Consider the following 12,022-nt stretch of genomic DNA (forward strand, 5'->3'; position numbering starts at 1 on the left):
CACTCAACCAAAGGCAGTATTTGTAGCCAACTCCAATTGTTCCTAGTTTTATTCCCGAAAAGTACCGGAGACACTGAAACATTTCACCCCCTATTCTTGGTGATATTGTTGTAATAAATAACCTCAGGAAGTGACAATGTTTCATGCAAAGGCATGATTGGCAGGTTTGTTTTAGTCACAGTCGATAAAAGCGACATTTACCGGCAAATATTTTTCCACAAACTTACACTAGATGTCGTGCTAATCAATACATCGGGTAAAAATAATGTTGGGTGACGTCAGTCAAGCTTATCAAGCAGAAAGCCAGGATACCCGGGTTACGAATATCGCTGTGGTAAAAAGAAAAATGTATTGGGTGACATCGGGCAAATCAACACTTAAACATTGAAAAACAAACCTAATGAACGTCGGTCGTATCACGGTGCTAGCTTGCACAATGTAACCCACATTTCAATACAACTTAACAGATGTCTTTTCAAATATTACTTCCCAACCGTAAGCACTTTGTATTGAAAAAAACAAGAAGTACAACATACGTCGGGGATTCCCCATAAGTAATTGACAGCTCCGGTTAAGCGCTGGGTGGCGACATCGAGCAGCAATGATTCACAATAGCGATTGCACAAAAACCAACATTCAATGTTCAAATATTTACAACATAAACCTTCCACTTCCAACCGCTATAACTTCATCAAACCCATAGATAGATACAGATTTGTTTGAAGTAAATATAAAAAAAACGTGCGCCCATAAAACCGAACCGTAGTTGGTGGAAGATCGGTTGTTCTCGTCATCAGACATTTTAGTTACGAACATAAAAAAATCTTCGTTCAAAAACCAACAAAGGGTTGCAAGAATTCACGACATAATGTATCAGAAAACAATGTAATGTGGAAATACTCGATTGTAATCAGTCTAAAATTAATATAAGTCGCACGTAAATGTTGAAAGTAATGTTTAGTGCGGAAGTAAAAGTATTGTCACAAAATCTGTCGTTCAAAATTGTTAGGAAGGCGGATAACTTTGTACGATAAACCTCTGTTGACGGATTTACACAAGAGAGAAGTAAAGACGAAACTCAGAGCAGGAGACAAAAATATTCGTGTTTCAAAGACGTCCTTGATTGTAAGCAACACAAACAGTAAAACTTGGCGACAATTTCAAGGAAACCAGATACATAGAGACGCATTTATAAGTTTGGCAAAGAAGTAAAAATGAGAGTTATGGAGACAAACGGTATTGATACGTACATTGTAAATACAAATAACACACAGAAGTTGGATAAAGCACAGAAAAATGTGAAGAATATTTACAAGGTTTCATAATATTTATGTGGTATTTTGTGAAGTTCGATCATCAAAAGTTTCGTTTCCAACTTTACTGACATGAAACGATAATCGTTACTTCCACACTAACCTCGATACAGAGTTGCGGGAAATTATCAACGGTTACAGTTCAAGTAACTGCGTTGGAAAGTTTTATTTGTACTTGAGGTCAAAATAAATTTTTGTGAACTCCAAATGCCGTACATGACTTTTGATAAATGTAAATTTGCAAGCATCTTACGTCGTATGGTTTGTTGAAAACCAAGTTGTACTGAAGGAACAACCGACCACTAAAAATGTCGCAAGCACAAAAAACTACGGTAAAACTAATATTTAAAGTGAAAATGTTAAAACGCTTCTGGTACTATAACTCAGTTGAGATTGTTGAAACAAATCGTCGGACGTGGCCCTTAACCAAACAATGGTTTCCTTAACATGCAACTCTAAAAAAAGGAGACAGACTCTAAAGCACCACCTTGTAGTGTAACATTTGCAGGAAATACGCCAGTAAAGCAAGAGATTTTTCCGGGTTTTGAAGGCAATGGTTCACAATTAACAAGCGTAATGGAAATATTCAAACTTCACGTTTTATCGATGAAACGTCATTAAGAAAACTTCTTACAGGTTTAGGAGGGAGTTGATCTCCACAAAATAATTCCAATCGATCAATCATATTTACTTGCATTTGTTAAACCCAAATATAAGGGATGGATTGAAGTGGAGAGTAGGAGTTAGAGATTCACTTCTTACCAAATTTTCAACTTCTTCTTCTACAATACAACGGATTTGTTATTCATACATCGTTTAACTATAATAACAGTAGTGTTGGTGAAAGTTTTGTTGTGATTTAAAATTATTTCATGGTAGGTATTGGGTGATGCGGACTTTCTTTATATTAACCCAGTGGTGGCAACCTGAGGCTTGCACATGACACAAGCCTTAATACAAGACAACCCATGAGGTAAACATATTATTATCGTGTTAGTATCAAATAGCAATGACAGTTTGTACGTGGAACAAATAGTTTTTATATTTACAGGCTCTGGCAGGTTCCGAAATCTCTCTTCGAAGTCTTTATCTGTCGACAAATTAGTGACTATAAGTTCATCTTGTATATTGTGAACACACTTGAGTAAGGTTTCTGCCGCATCACCATGTGTGTCATTGTACGAAAGATCCAACTTCCTTATCTGGAAATAAAAGCTTGAATTAGGAAATTAGTTCAGACAAATGTGACATTAAATGTTTAGAACAAACATAACTGCTGGTAAAATATTAAAAACATCGACCTATCGGGTCTCATCTGTGCAGCCAGACAATTTAGCCAGACATAGATTATTTTATTTTGTGTGCACTACTGTCTGCAACTCACTAATTATAATTGCTTCATTGCTTGTACATTTTTACGAAAAGCAGTGTTTTACAATTGCTTGTTTTTGTGATTGCACTATCTTACTAAAAAACTTAAAAGTGTGTTTTGCGTTGGCACGTGCACCATAGTTTTCTTGCTTTTACTTTGGAAGATAATGCTTAAATATGGAGTCGATTGGACGTGGCATCTCTGCTTGAACACCTGAATTCCATTGAAACGAGTATCGAGTTCACAATAGAACGTGAATACGTCGGGGTGATATCATTTTTTGATGTTTCCATTCAAATAGAGAACCGGAGACCTCTCCGCACAAGCATATACTGGTAACTGACTCATTCCGACAGGTATCTGTCCTCTCGGTTCGCGAACCCCATGACCCACAAGCGTGCTGTAGTGCGTGCATTGTGAGCGGAAACCTTAGTTTCAGAGGAAGAGGCTTAAAACAGGAGGTTGGTAATGTGCAAAGTGCGTTTAGCGAATGGCCACCCTCGTTCGTTTCTGCGGCGAAACCAAGATTCCTCGCTTAAAGGTGACGAAAGGTTGTGTTGCTATATATTTTGCAAGGCCTCCAGGTGTTTGAACGCACGCCTGTTATACAGCGTGCTTTGGTTTCACGTCTTAAAGATCGTACATGATTGCGACGGCGTATACATTGACGAGACTTGGCCGCGCCCGACGAACAACGTAAAAGAAACACAAACGCAACGTGGCCAACCGCGGTTACAGCAACGTCGCAACTTGTGGCGGATGCAGGTGAATTTGGAGAAACGACAGTTTTGGATAAAATAAAGATTATTCCAAACGGATGTTTATCGAATAAATGCACCTGAATTGGCACTGAATGTTAAAAAGCAAACATTTTTTCCTCCAGTTTATCGGCACCTAGTAAACTTCCAAGGCATCACAGATTATAATGTTTTTATCTTATAGTTGGTAAATATTTGTGTTAAATTACGCCATTGTTTACATTCTGTTTGTTTTAAATTACGTCAATGAAAGTGTTGCAGCTTCTGCGATACACTGAATTTGTAAGTTTCGTGCACGAGCAATTGAAAGAGAAAAAATATGGAACGTCATAGGCTTTACTCTGATTGTCCAGTGTTCTTGTGGAGATGTGTGGTTGTACGTTGATGCGCATTTTCGGCTTGCTACATCCCACCCCCAATTTATTATGTTTTTTCGCGCTTCCTCGCGTTGTTTACACTCACGCACTTTTTCATACAGAAGGTCGATTGCATGACGGCAAAACGTCGATTAAATAAATTTTACCGCAAAGTTCAAAAATTGATTAAAAATGCTTGAATAAACTTCGAACAAAATTTTTTTTCACTGAATACGACAAGACAAAATTCTTTGCAGACAAAGAATGATTTTTTTTCATATGAGTTTTCCAGCTAAAGGAATTGCTTGGGAGCGTGGGCCTCTTGTACCCCCTCCACCTGTATACGACTATGCGTGTTGGTATCATATGATGCAATATGGAAGGTGTCATCCCCAATTACACATGGCTCCAACTTAGTAACACGTTTGTGACATTGATCGCAGTTATATGGTTGCAATGCCACGAGGCCCAATAAAATCAAATGGCTTATTATAAGGAATAAACAAACTTTTTTTGAATTCGCCCTTTCAGGTTTTTTTATTGTGGGGAGTGTACAAATATGTTCAAAGAATATTCGTATTCGTATGTTGAGCTTTAGTATTACTGTTACTTGCGATCGAGCTTTACAAACTACCAATGTCTCCGTCTGCCGTATTGTAACCGCGTTACGCTACCGAAAACTGAAACGCATCTTCAAACAGAGACCTTGTCACGCTTTTTGCATTGGAGGTGACGTCACTTTCAATCAAGTGCCAAACCACTTTCCGCTCAACAGATTTAAAATAAAATTTCTTTTTTTAAGAATTTGGTGCTGATTAGCGCAAGAGTAATTAAAATCGGTAGATATTTCAGAAAAAGCAAACAGCGTGAAAAGGCCGGTGTTTGAAGTTCTGATGAAATACTTCGGACTTTGAATTCAACATTGTAATTTGTGAGAAAATACTGCTAACAAATTTTCCATTAATACGATGTAACCTGTTGTAATACCAACCCAGACGAAGTTCGAATGATCGTGTTACAAGTTATCGTGAAATGGTAATCATTGGTGCGGAACGCTTTGGACTGTTTTTTGATTCTGCCAAAATGACGATTGAAATTCAAACCAAGGTAGTGCAACCAGTACTTTTGTCTTACTTCGACTTTTGTTTTTTTAAACAGAATAAAGTTATGTGTGGCGAACGATTCCAGATTATTCAAGTGTGTGTGACCGTAAGAAGTTTGGAAACCACTGGTCTAACATACAACTTACTGGTTTCTTAAGTTGTGATATGGAATTTGCAATCTTACAGATTCCACCACTTGTCATCTCACAACCCCACAGAGACAGATTCTCAATCCACTGAATACATGAAGCAATAGCAGATGCACTTTCATCATCAACTGTGTTGTTACCAAGATTCAACGACGTCATCTGAAACAAATCAAAAATTACTGGAATCAGATTTTATGTCAACAATATCATTGTATTAATTATGACGTCACAGAGGCAGAACAATCACTTGAATTTAATCGTTGAGCTCTGGTAGCTCAGTCAGTTACAGAAAGAACCCGCATTACACATGGTTGCAACTTAGTAACACGTTTGTGACTTTGGTCGCAGTTATATGCCCTGCAGTGCCACGTGACCCAATAAATTCATATGGCTTATTACAAGAAATAAACAAACTTATTGAAGATTTTCAATTGGCCCTTCTGGGGTTTATGAAGGGGACTGTACAAATATTGGGTAGGAATTTTCCTATTTTACGATTTTGTGAAGCCTTAATCGTTTGCCTTCACTATTTTTTCAATAAAAGACGGTTTGTGCAACTGTGTTACGTCAACGAAAACTGAAACGCATATTTTGCGGTGGTGCGTGCGCCATACTTTTAATTGCTTACACTACCAACAAAGTTTTATCAATATTATGTAACCTGTTATAATATAAACCCAGAAGAAATTTAAATGTTCGTGCAAAAAGGTCATGTGAAATGGTAAACATTAGTGCGGAACGCTTTTGCCGACAAAACACTATTACATTCGACCAAAATGATGACAGATTTCGAACCAACGTAGTGTAACCAGTATTTTTGTTTTAATAAAACTTCTTCTCAAACATAATAAAGTTAGGTTTGGCGAACGATTCCAAATCATCCAAGTGTGTCATAACCTTAAAGACAGTGATTCCCAACCTTTTTGTGATTGCGTACAACTTCGGAGGTAAAACAATTTCGACGCGTACCACCCAGTTGAGTGTTACAAAGTAACCTAGGGGATGAAGTAACGAACATTTCGGGATCCTTTATGATTTTTCAAATTCGAAATATATCCGTAAATTACGGAAAGGTGCTCGCGTATCACCTGGAATGCCGTCGCGTACCACCGGTTGGGAAACACTGCCCTACGAAGTTTGGAAACCACTGGTCTAACATACAACTTACTGGTTTCTTAAGTTGTGATATGGAATTTGCAATCTTACAGATTCCACCACTTGTCATCTTACAACCATCCAGAGACAGATCCTCAATCCACTGAATACATGAAGCAATAGCAGATGCACTTTCATCATCAACTTTGTTGTAATCAAGTTTCAACGACGTCATCTGAAACAAATGAGAAATTGCTGGAATCAGATTTTATGTCAACAATATCATTGTTATCAATTATGACATCACAGAGGCAGAACAATCACTTGGTGAATTTAATCGTTGAGCTCCGGTAGCTCAGTCAGTTAGAGAAAGAACCCGATTTACACATGGCTCCAACTTAGTAACATGTTTGTAACATTGGTAGGTGTGACATGCTTGCAATGCCACGAGACCCCAAAAAATCAAATGGCTTTTTACAAGAAATAAACAAACTTATTGAAGATTTTGAATTTGCTCTTCTGGGGTTTAATGAAGGGGAGTGTACAAACATTGTGTAGGATTTTTCAATTTTGTTAAACCTTAATCGTTTGCCTTCACTATTTTTAATAAAAGACGTTTTGTGCAACGGTGTTACGTCAACGAAAACTGAAACGCATATTTTATGGTGGTGCGTGCGGCATAGTTTTGATTGCTTACACTACTAACAAAGTTTTTATCAATATTTTGTACTACAAATCCAGAAGAAGTTTGAATGTTCGGGCAAAAAGGTCATGTCAAATAGTAATCATTAGTGCGGAACGCTTTTGTCGACAAAACACTTTTAGATTCGACCAAAATTATGACAGATTTCAAACCAAAGTAGTGTAACCAGTATTTTTGTTTTAATATCACTTTATCTTAAACATAATAAAATTAGGTTTGGCGAACGATTCCAAATCATCCAAGAGTGTCATGACCCTAAGACAGTGAATCCCAACCTTTTTGTGGTTGCGTACAACTTGGAGGTAAAACAATTTCGACGCGTACCACCTAGTTGAGTGTTACAAAGTAACCTAGGGGATGAAGTAACAAACATTTTGGGATCACGGTTTTTTCAATTCGAAATATATCCGCTAATTACGAAAAGGTGCTCGCGTACCACCTGGAATGTCGTCGCGTACCACCGGTTGGGAAACACTGCCCTAAGAAGTTTGGAAACCACTGGTCTAACATACAACTTACTGGTTTCTTAAGTTGTGATATGGAATTTGCAATCTTACAGATTCTACCACTTGTCATCTTACAATTCCCCAGAGACAGATTCTCAATCCACTGAATACATGAAGCAATAGCAGATGCACTTTCATCATCAACTTTGTTCCAATCAAGATCCAACGACGTCATCTGAAACAAATGAAAAATTGCTGGAATCAGTTTTTATGTCCACAATACATCATTGTATCAATTATGACGTCACAGAGGCAGAACAATCAGTTGGTGAATTAAATCGTTTAGCTCCGGTAGCTCAGTCAGTTAGAGAAAGAACCCGAATTACACATGGCTCCAACTTAGTAACACGTTTGTGACCTAGGTGGCAGTTATATGCCTACAATGCCACGAGACCCAATGAATGGCATTGCAAGGAATAAACCAACTTATTTTTGAATTCGCCCTTTCAGGTTTTTTAATTAAGGGGAGTTTTCAAATATCTTTACGGAATTTTCTTCCAATGTTGTGATTTTGTATTACTGTTACTTGTGATCCAGCTTTACAAACTACCAATGCCTGCATCTGCGCTATTTTTTCAATATAACACGGTATGTGTAACTGCGTTACGTTACCGAAACTGAAACGCATGTTTGCGTTGGTGCGTGCGCCATAGTTTTAATAGCTTTTCCCAATCGAATCTGGTAAATCGCAAACAAGCTTTTTTATGTGGTCAGCCAATTAGGCGTATTATTAAATCACTGTTACTTGTGATCCAGCTTTACAAACCACCAATGTCTGCGTCGGCGCAACTTTGGCAACAAAAGACGGATTGTGTAACATGTTACTGAAAACTAAAACGCACGTTTTAATAAAAGGCCTATGCTCAATCAAATTCAGTGGTCACTGTTTTGCAATAGCATGTTGCAATACTTTTTGTCTGGTTTTCTTTTTGTAACTTATCCACAAAAAATACTTACCTTATGTTTTATAGCACCTACAACTTCTTGGATTGCAGAGTTACTGACATTTCTAATGGTAAGTTCCAGTGTTGGATAAAATAAATGTATGACGCATGACAAAGCAAATGCTTCGTGATCACCATTCACTGTTAGCTGGTTGGGGATGGAATCAAACTGAAAACAATTTAAGAAGACTGATTTTATCATGTGCAAACACTAATGTATTTAACGATTCTATTGTAAGTTTCATAACAGGAAGAAACATTTGAACAAAGAACACCCAATGAATTGAAAAAAGTTTTTTAAAATCATAAGAATTACAAGTTTTCAAACCTCAAATGCTGATTCCATGTACTTCTCGACCAACATCTTGGGATCCACTGAACTCTAAAAAAACACAAACATGGATTTTATAAGTATATGAATCAAGTTAAACTTTGGGCAAATGAAAAAGATTGAAATATTGTCAAAGTTTTAGTCCTTTAGGTTGCAGCACTTTACCAGAGGCAAATCTCCAAACAGATCAAACTTTCCACAAGATTTAATTCCATTTTTTGATACTCTGAACTTTGTTACAATCAGCTTGTTAACATGTGATGTTGCTTGATTCGAAAGCAATTGCAGAAGTGAATATGAAACCGCATTTCCACTGATATCCAGAGTCTCCATCTATCAGATTAATGCTATTGTAGTTTTGTGAAAATTATTTCTATATACCATGTACTATGTAACAAGGGGGGCTCATGTTTTTAATTCTCTTTACAGAATTTTTTTTTTCTCTTTTCTGCAGTTGGATGACACACCTACAGACTCCAAAATGTAAGTGTGTCAAACCACAAACTAACGGAAAAAGTAAATGTTCACCAAAATACAAAACATTTAGCTTACTTGATGTTGAGATCTTAATAAAGCAGCAACAATTTTACACAAGCTGGGGCCAGCAATACTACAACCAGACAGATACAGGATTTTGATCAAATGAACAATTGATGCTATTGCAGATGCAGCTTCATCATCAGTTTTGTTGTTGTTAAGGGTGAGTGATGTAAGCTAATACACAAAATAACAATCATTTTGGTTTAAAATGTTTGCTATCACACAGAACATAAATATGTTTCCTATGGTTTTGTTTTCTTTAATATATCAGCTTTATGTCATGTATAAGTTTCAGAAGAGCTTTCGAAGGGCCTGAGTATCAGTTTCAATGTCAAGAAAATCAGAAACCTACTTGATGTTGAGATTCCAACAAAGCATCAGCAATTTTACACATGCTGGGACCAACAATTTGATAATGAGACAGAGACAGGTTTTCAATAAAGTGAACACTTGATGCTATTGCAGATGCAGCTTCATCATCCAATTTAATACCGTTTAGGGTGAGTGAAGTAATCTGAATATGAAATATTAACAAAGTATATTCCGATTCAAATTGACTACAATTAAGCAACATTGTAATACAAACATGCTTAATTTTATTTACAATCTTAAATTTTTGCAACAAGCCTTTTTCAGCAGAAATTGGCGTTCAGTATAACAATTTTACCTCTATTTATTAGTGATGTTCCCAGTTCCAAATAATGCGGCCCGGCCGGATCCAGATAGTTATTAAACAAATCCGGCCGGATAATTTGGATCCGGCAGTTTGTTAACACCGATTCGTGTATTATGGCAAAATTGTTTGATTGCCAAACAGAATGCTATGTTAAGGTTAGCCTGTCATGAGTGGATCAAATAAACGTGGGCATTTATTAATATGGAATAACACGTTACGAAAACCTTTAATAACAAATAACAGAAAAATTTTACGTCGGCGAATATAACAGACTGGGTCCCAAAAACGAGTAATTTGCGAAATGTTTGTCCGCTTTTAGGACAAAAATGCTTTCCCAACTATCCGGTTAAATTAAGTGTATTATCCGGACGGGTCCGGGTATTGAAAATTGGTCAATATCCGGCCGGGTCCGGGTACCCGGATCCGGCGCAACACATCACTACTATTTATGTTCCAGGAAAATAAAACAAGTATGTTTCTTCTGTGACCATCATTGCAATGACAACTAATTCAACTGAGTTTGTTTCTCACCATTCATGCTATATTATTTTTTATTAATTTTGTGTAATTTTTGAACTGCCCCACCCCTTGTTAGGGGTCTATAAATAAAAAACTTAGGTCTTCAAGCATAATATAACGAATTCCACTATAAGATGTCATGTTATAAAAATACTTGTGTTCTTACACCACACAAAAGTAAAATCTCTCATTTAATAAAATGATTTCATAAAAATGGATGTAAACCAGTGGTTCTCAAATGATATAAGTGGTTGTTGACTCCTTTATTTCTTTTTATTAAATCTGCTACTGGGTTCCATGTCATAATATGTTTTGTTTGCTATAACAAGGCTACATAAGTTAGCTTCCATTGTAAAATGAGAAAATATTTTTTTAAAACTGAGATTTATCAATCTCTTAGCACACATGTAGACATGTTGTCGCAGAGCCCCCTACTATAAACATATCAAATTACTCCCTACCTTGTTTTTATTTTATGAACTTGTTCACTAAAAAGAAATACCTTTTGTTTTGTTGATTTAACTTCTTGGATTGCAAAGTTATCGACTCTAATCATAGTAAGTTCAAGTGTAGGTGGAAATAAATGTATGACACATGACAAAGCACAAGCTTCTTCATCACCATCCACTGTAATCTGGTTTGGAATTGAATCAATCTGAAAATGATAAAACCAGTTAGTAAAAAATCAGTTTTATTGGAAAAACAAAATATTTCCTATTGCTTGATTAAAAATGTGGGTCATTAAATGTAAATAATGGCAAGAGTTTGGCTAGAGCATATTTAATTTTTATTTGTAGTCTGCAACTTACTCAACACACTTTTTTGCAAACAACAATACAATGCTTTACAACACATTTACAAGTATTTAGGAAGTGAAGAATATTTATTGACATACAAATTAATTTTGAAACATTAACCAAACCTCAAATGCTGTATTAATGTAGACTTCAACAAGGGTCCCAGGGTACTCTAAACTCTAAAAGGCAAACAGACAACGTTTTGTTGAATGCAAATCTAAATCTTATGTTATCTGAATACAGATGGCCACTACTTTGATCTATTGGGTCTCATTACTGCTGCTAGGTGTGACCTAGTAGGTTGAAACAGAGGCCATCTGTCTGTAGCTCACATAATTCATAATATTGGTTTTATATAAATCTGTAATGAGTATTTCTCTGAAGCAAACAGGCTTTGGATCAATATAGTTCGTTGAACGTACTCCAAACATTGGTTTCACATATATATGCATTGTCAGTTTCTAAGATTTCAGTGTTGCTGATATTTTATTCCTTCCTTACATTGACACACTTGAAGAAATACCTGTGGTGCATGACAAAACAGATCAACCTTCCCGCAAGATTTAATTCCATTCTCTGATACTCTAAACTTTGTTACAATCAGCTTGTAAACGTGGAATGCTGCTTGATTCGAAAGCAATTGCAGAAATGAGTTTGAAACTTGATTTCCACTGATATCCAGAGTCTCCATCTATCGGATTAATGCTATTTTAGTTTCATAAAAATAATTTTTGTGTACCATGTACTATTTAAAAAGTGGGCCTCATGTTTTTATGTCCTTTTTACTACAGTTGGATGACAAAACTACAGACTCCAAAATGTAAGTGTGTCAAACCATAAACTAACAGAAAAAGTAAATG

General features: G+C 36.3%; 2 protein-coding genes across 7 annotated transcripts in view; both read right to left on the reverse strand.

Moving 5' to 3' along the window:
* The window catches only part of LOC145894912 (uncharacterized), a 425,937-nt gene that overhangs the window by 129,243 nt on the left and 284,672 nt on the right, over nucleotides 1-12,022 (reverse strand). For 5 of the 6 annotated variants that reach the window (XM_082983586.1, XM_082983589.1, XM_082983590.1 and 2 more), the window contains exons 58-59: nucleotides 6,220-6,381; nucleotides 5,049-5,210 (exon numbers count right to left, since the gene is read on the reverse strand). In XM_082983586.1, coding sequence (XP_082839712.1) covers nucleotides 5,049-5,210; nucleotides 6,220-6,381 — 324 coding nt within the window. The remainder of the gene's footprint in view (nucleotides 1-5,048; nucleotides 5,211-6,219; nucleotides 6,382-12,022) is intronic. The other variant, XM_082983587.1, reaches the window with a different exon arrangement.
* The window catches only part of LOC145894917 (uncharacterized), a 30,262-nt gene that overhangs the window by 9,942 nt on the left and 8,298 nt on the right, over nucleotides 1-12,022 (reverse strand). The window contains 8 exon segments of the mRNA XM_082983627.1: nucleotides 8,313-8,468; nucleotides 8,628-8,681; nucleotides 8,796-8,963; nucleotides 9,183-9,344; nucleotides 9,523-9,684; nucleotides 10,868-11,020; nucleotides 11,288-11,341; nucleotides 11,686-11,853. Coding sequence (XP_082839753.1) covers nucleotides 8,313-8,468; nucleotides 8,628-8,681; nucleotides 8,796-8,963; nucleotides 9,183-9,344; nucleotides 9,523-9,684; nucleotides 10,868-11,020; nucleotides 11,288-11,341; nucleotides 11,686-11,853 — 1,077 coding nt within the window.

This window comes from Ascidia mentula, chromosome 3, assembly GCF_947561715.1.
Source record: "Ascidia mentula chromosome 3, kaAscMent1.1, whole genome shotgun sequence".
NCBI classification, from domain to species: domain Eukaryota; kingdom Metazoa; phylum Chordata; class Ascidiacea; order Phlebobranchia; family Ascidiidae; genus Ascidia; species Ascidia mentula.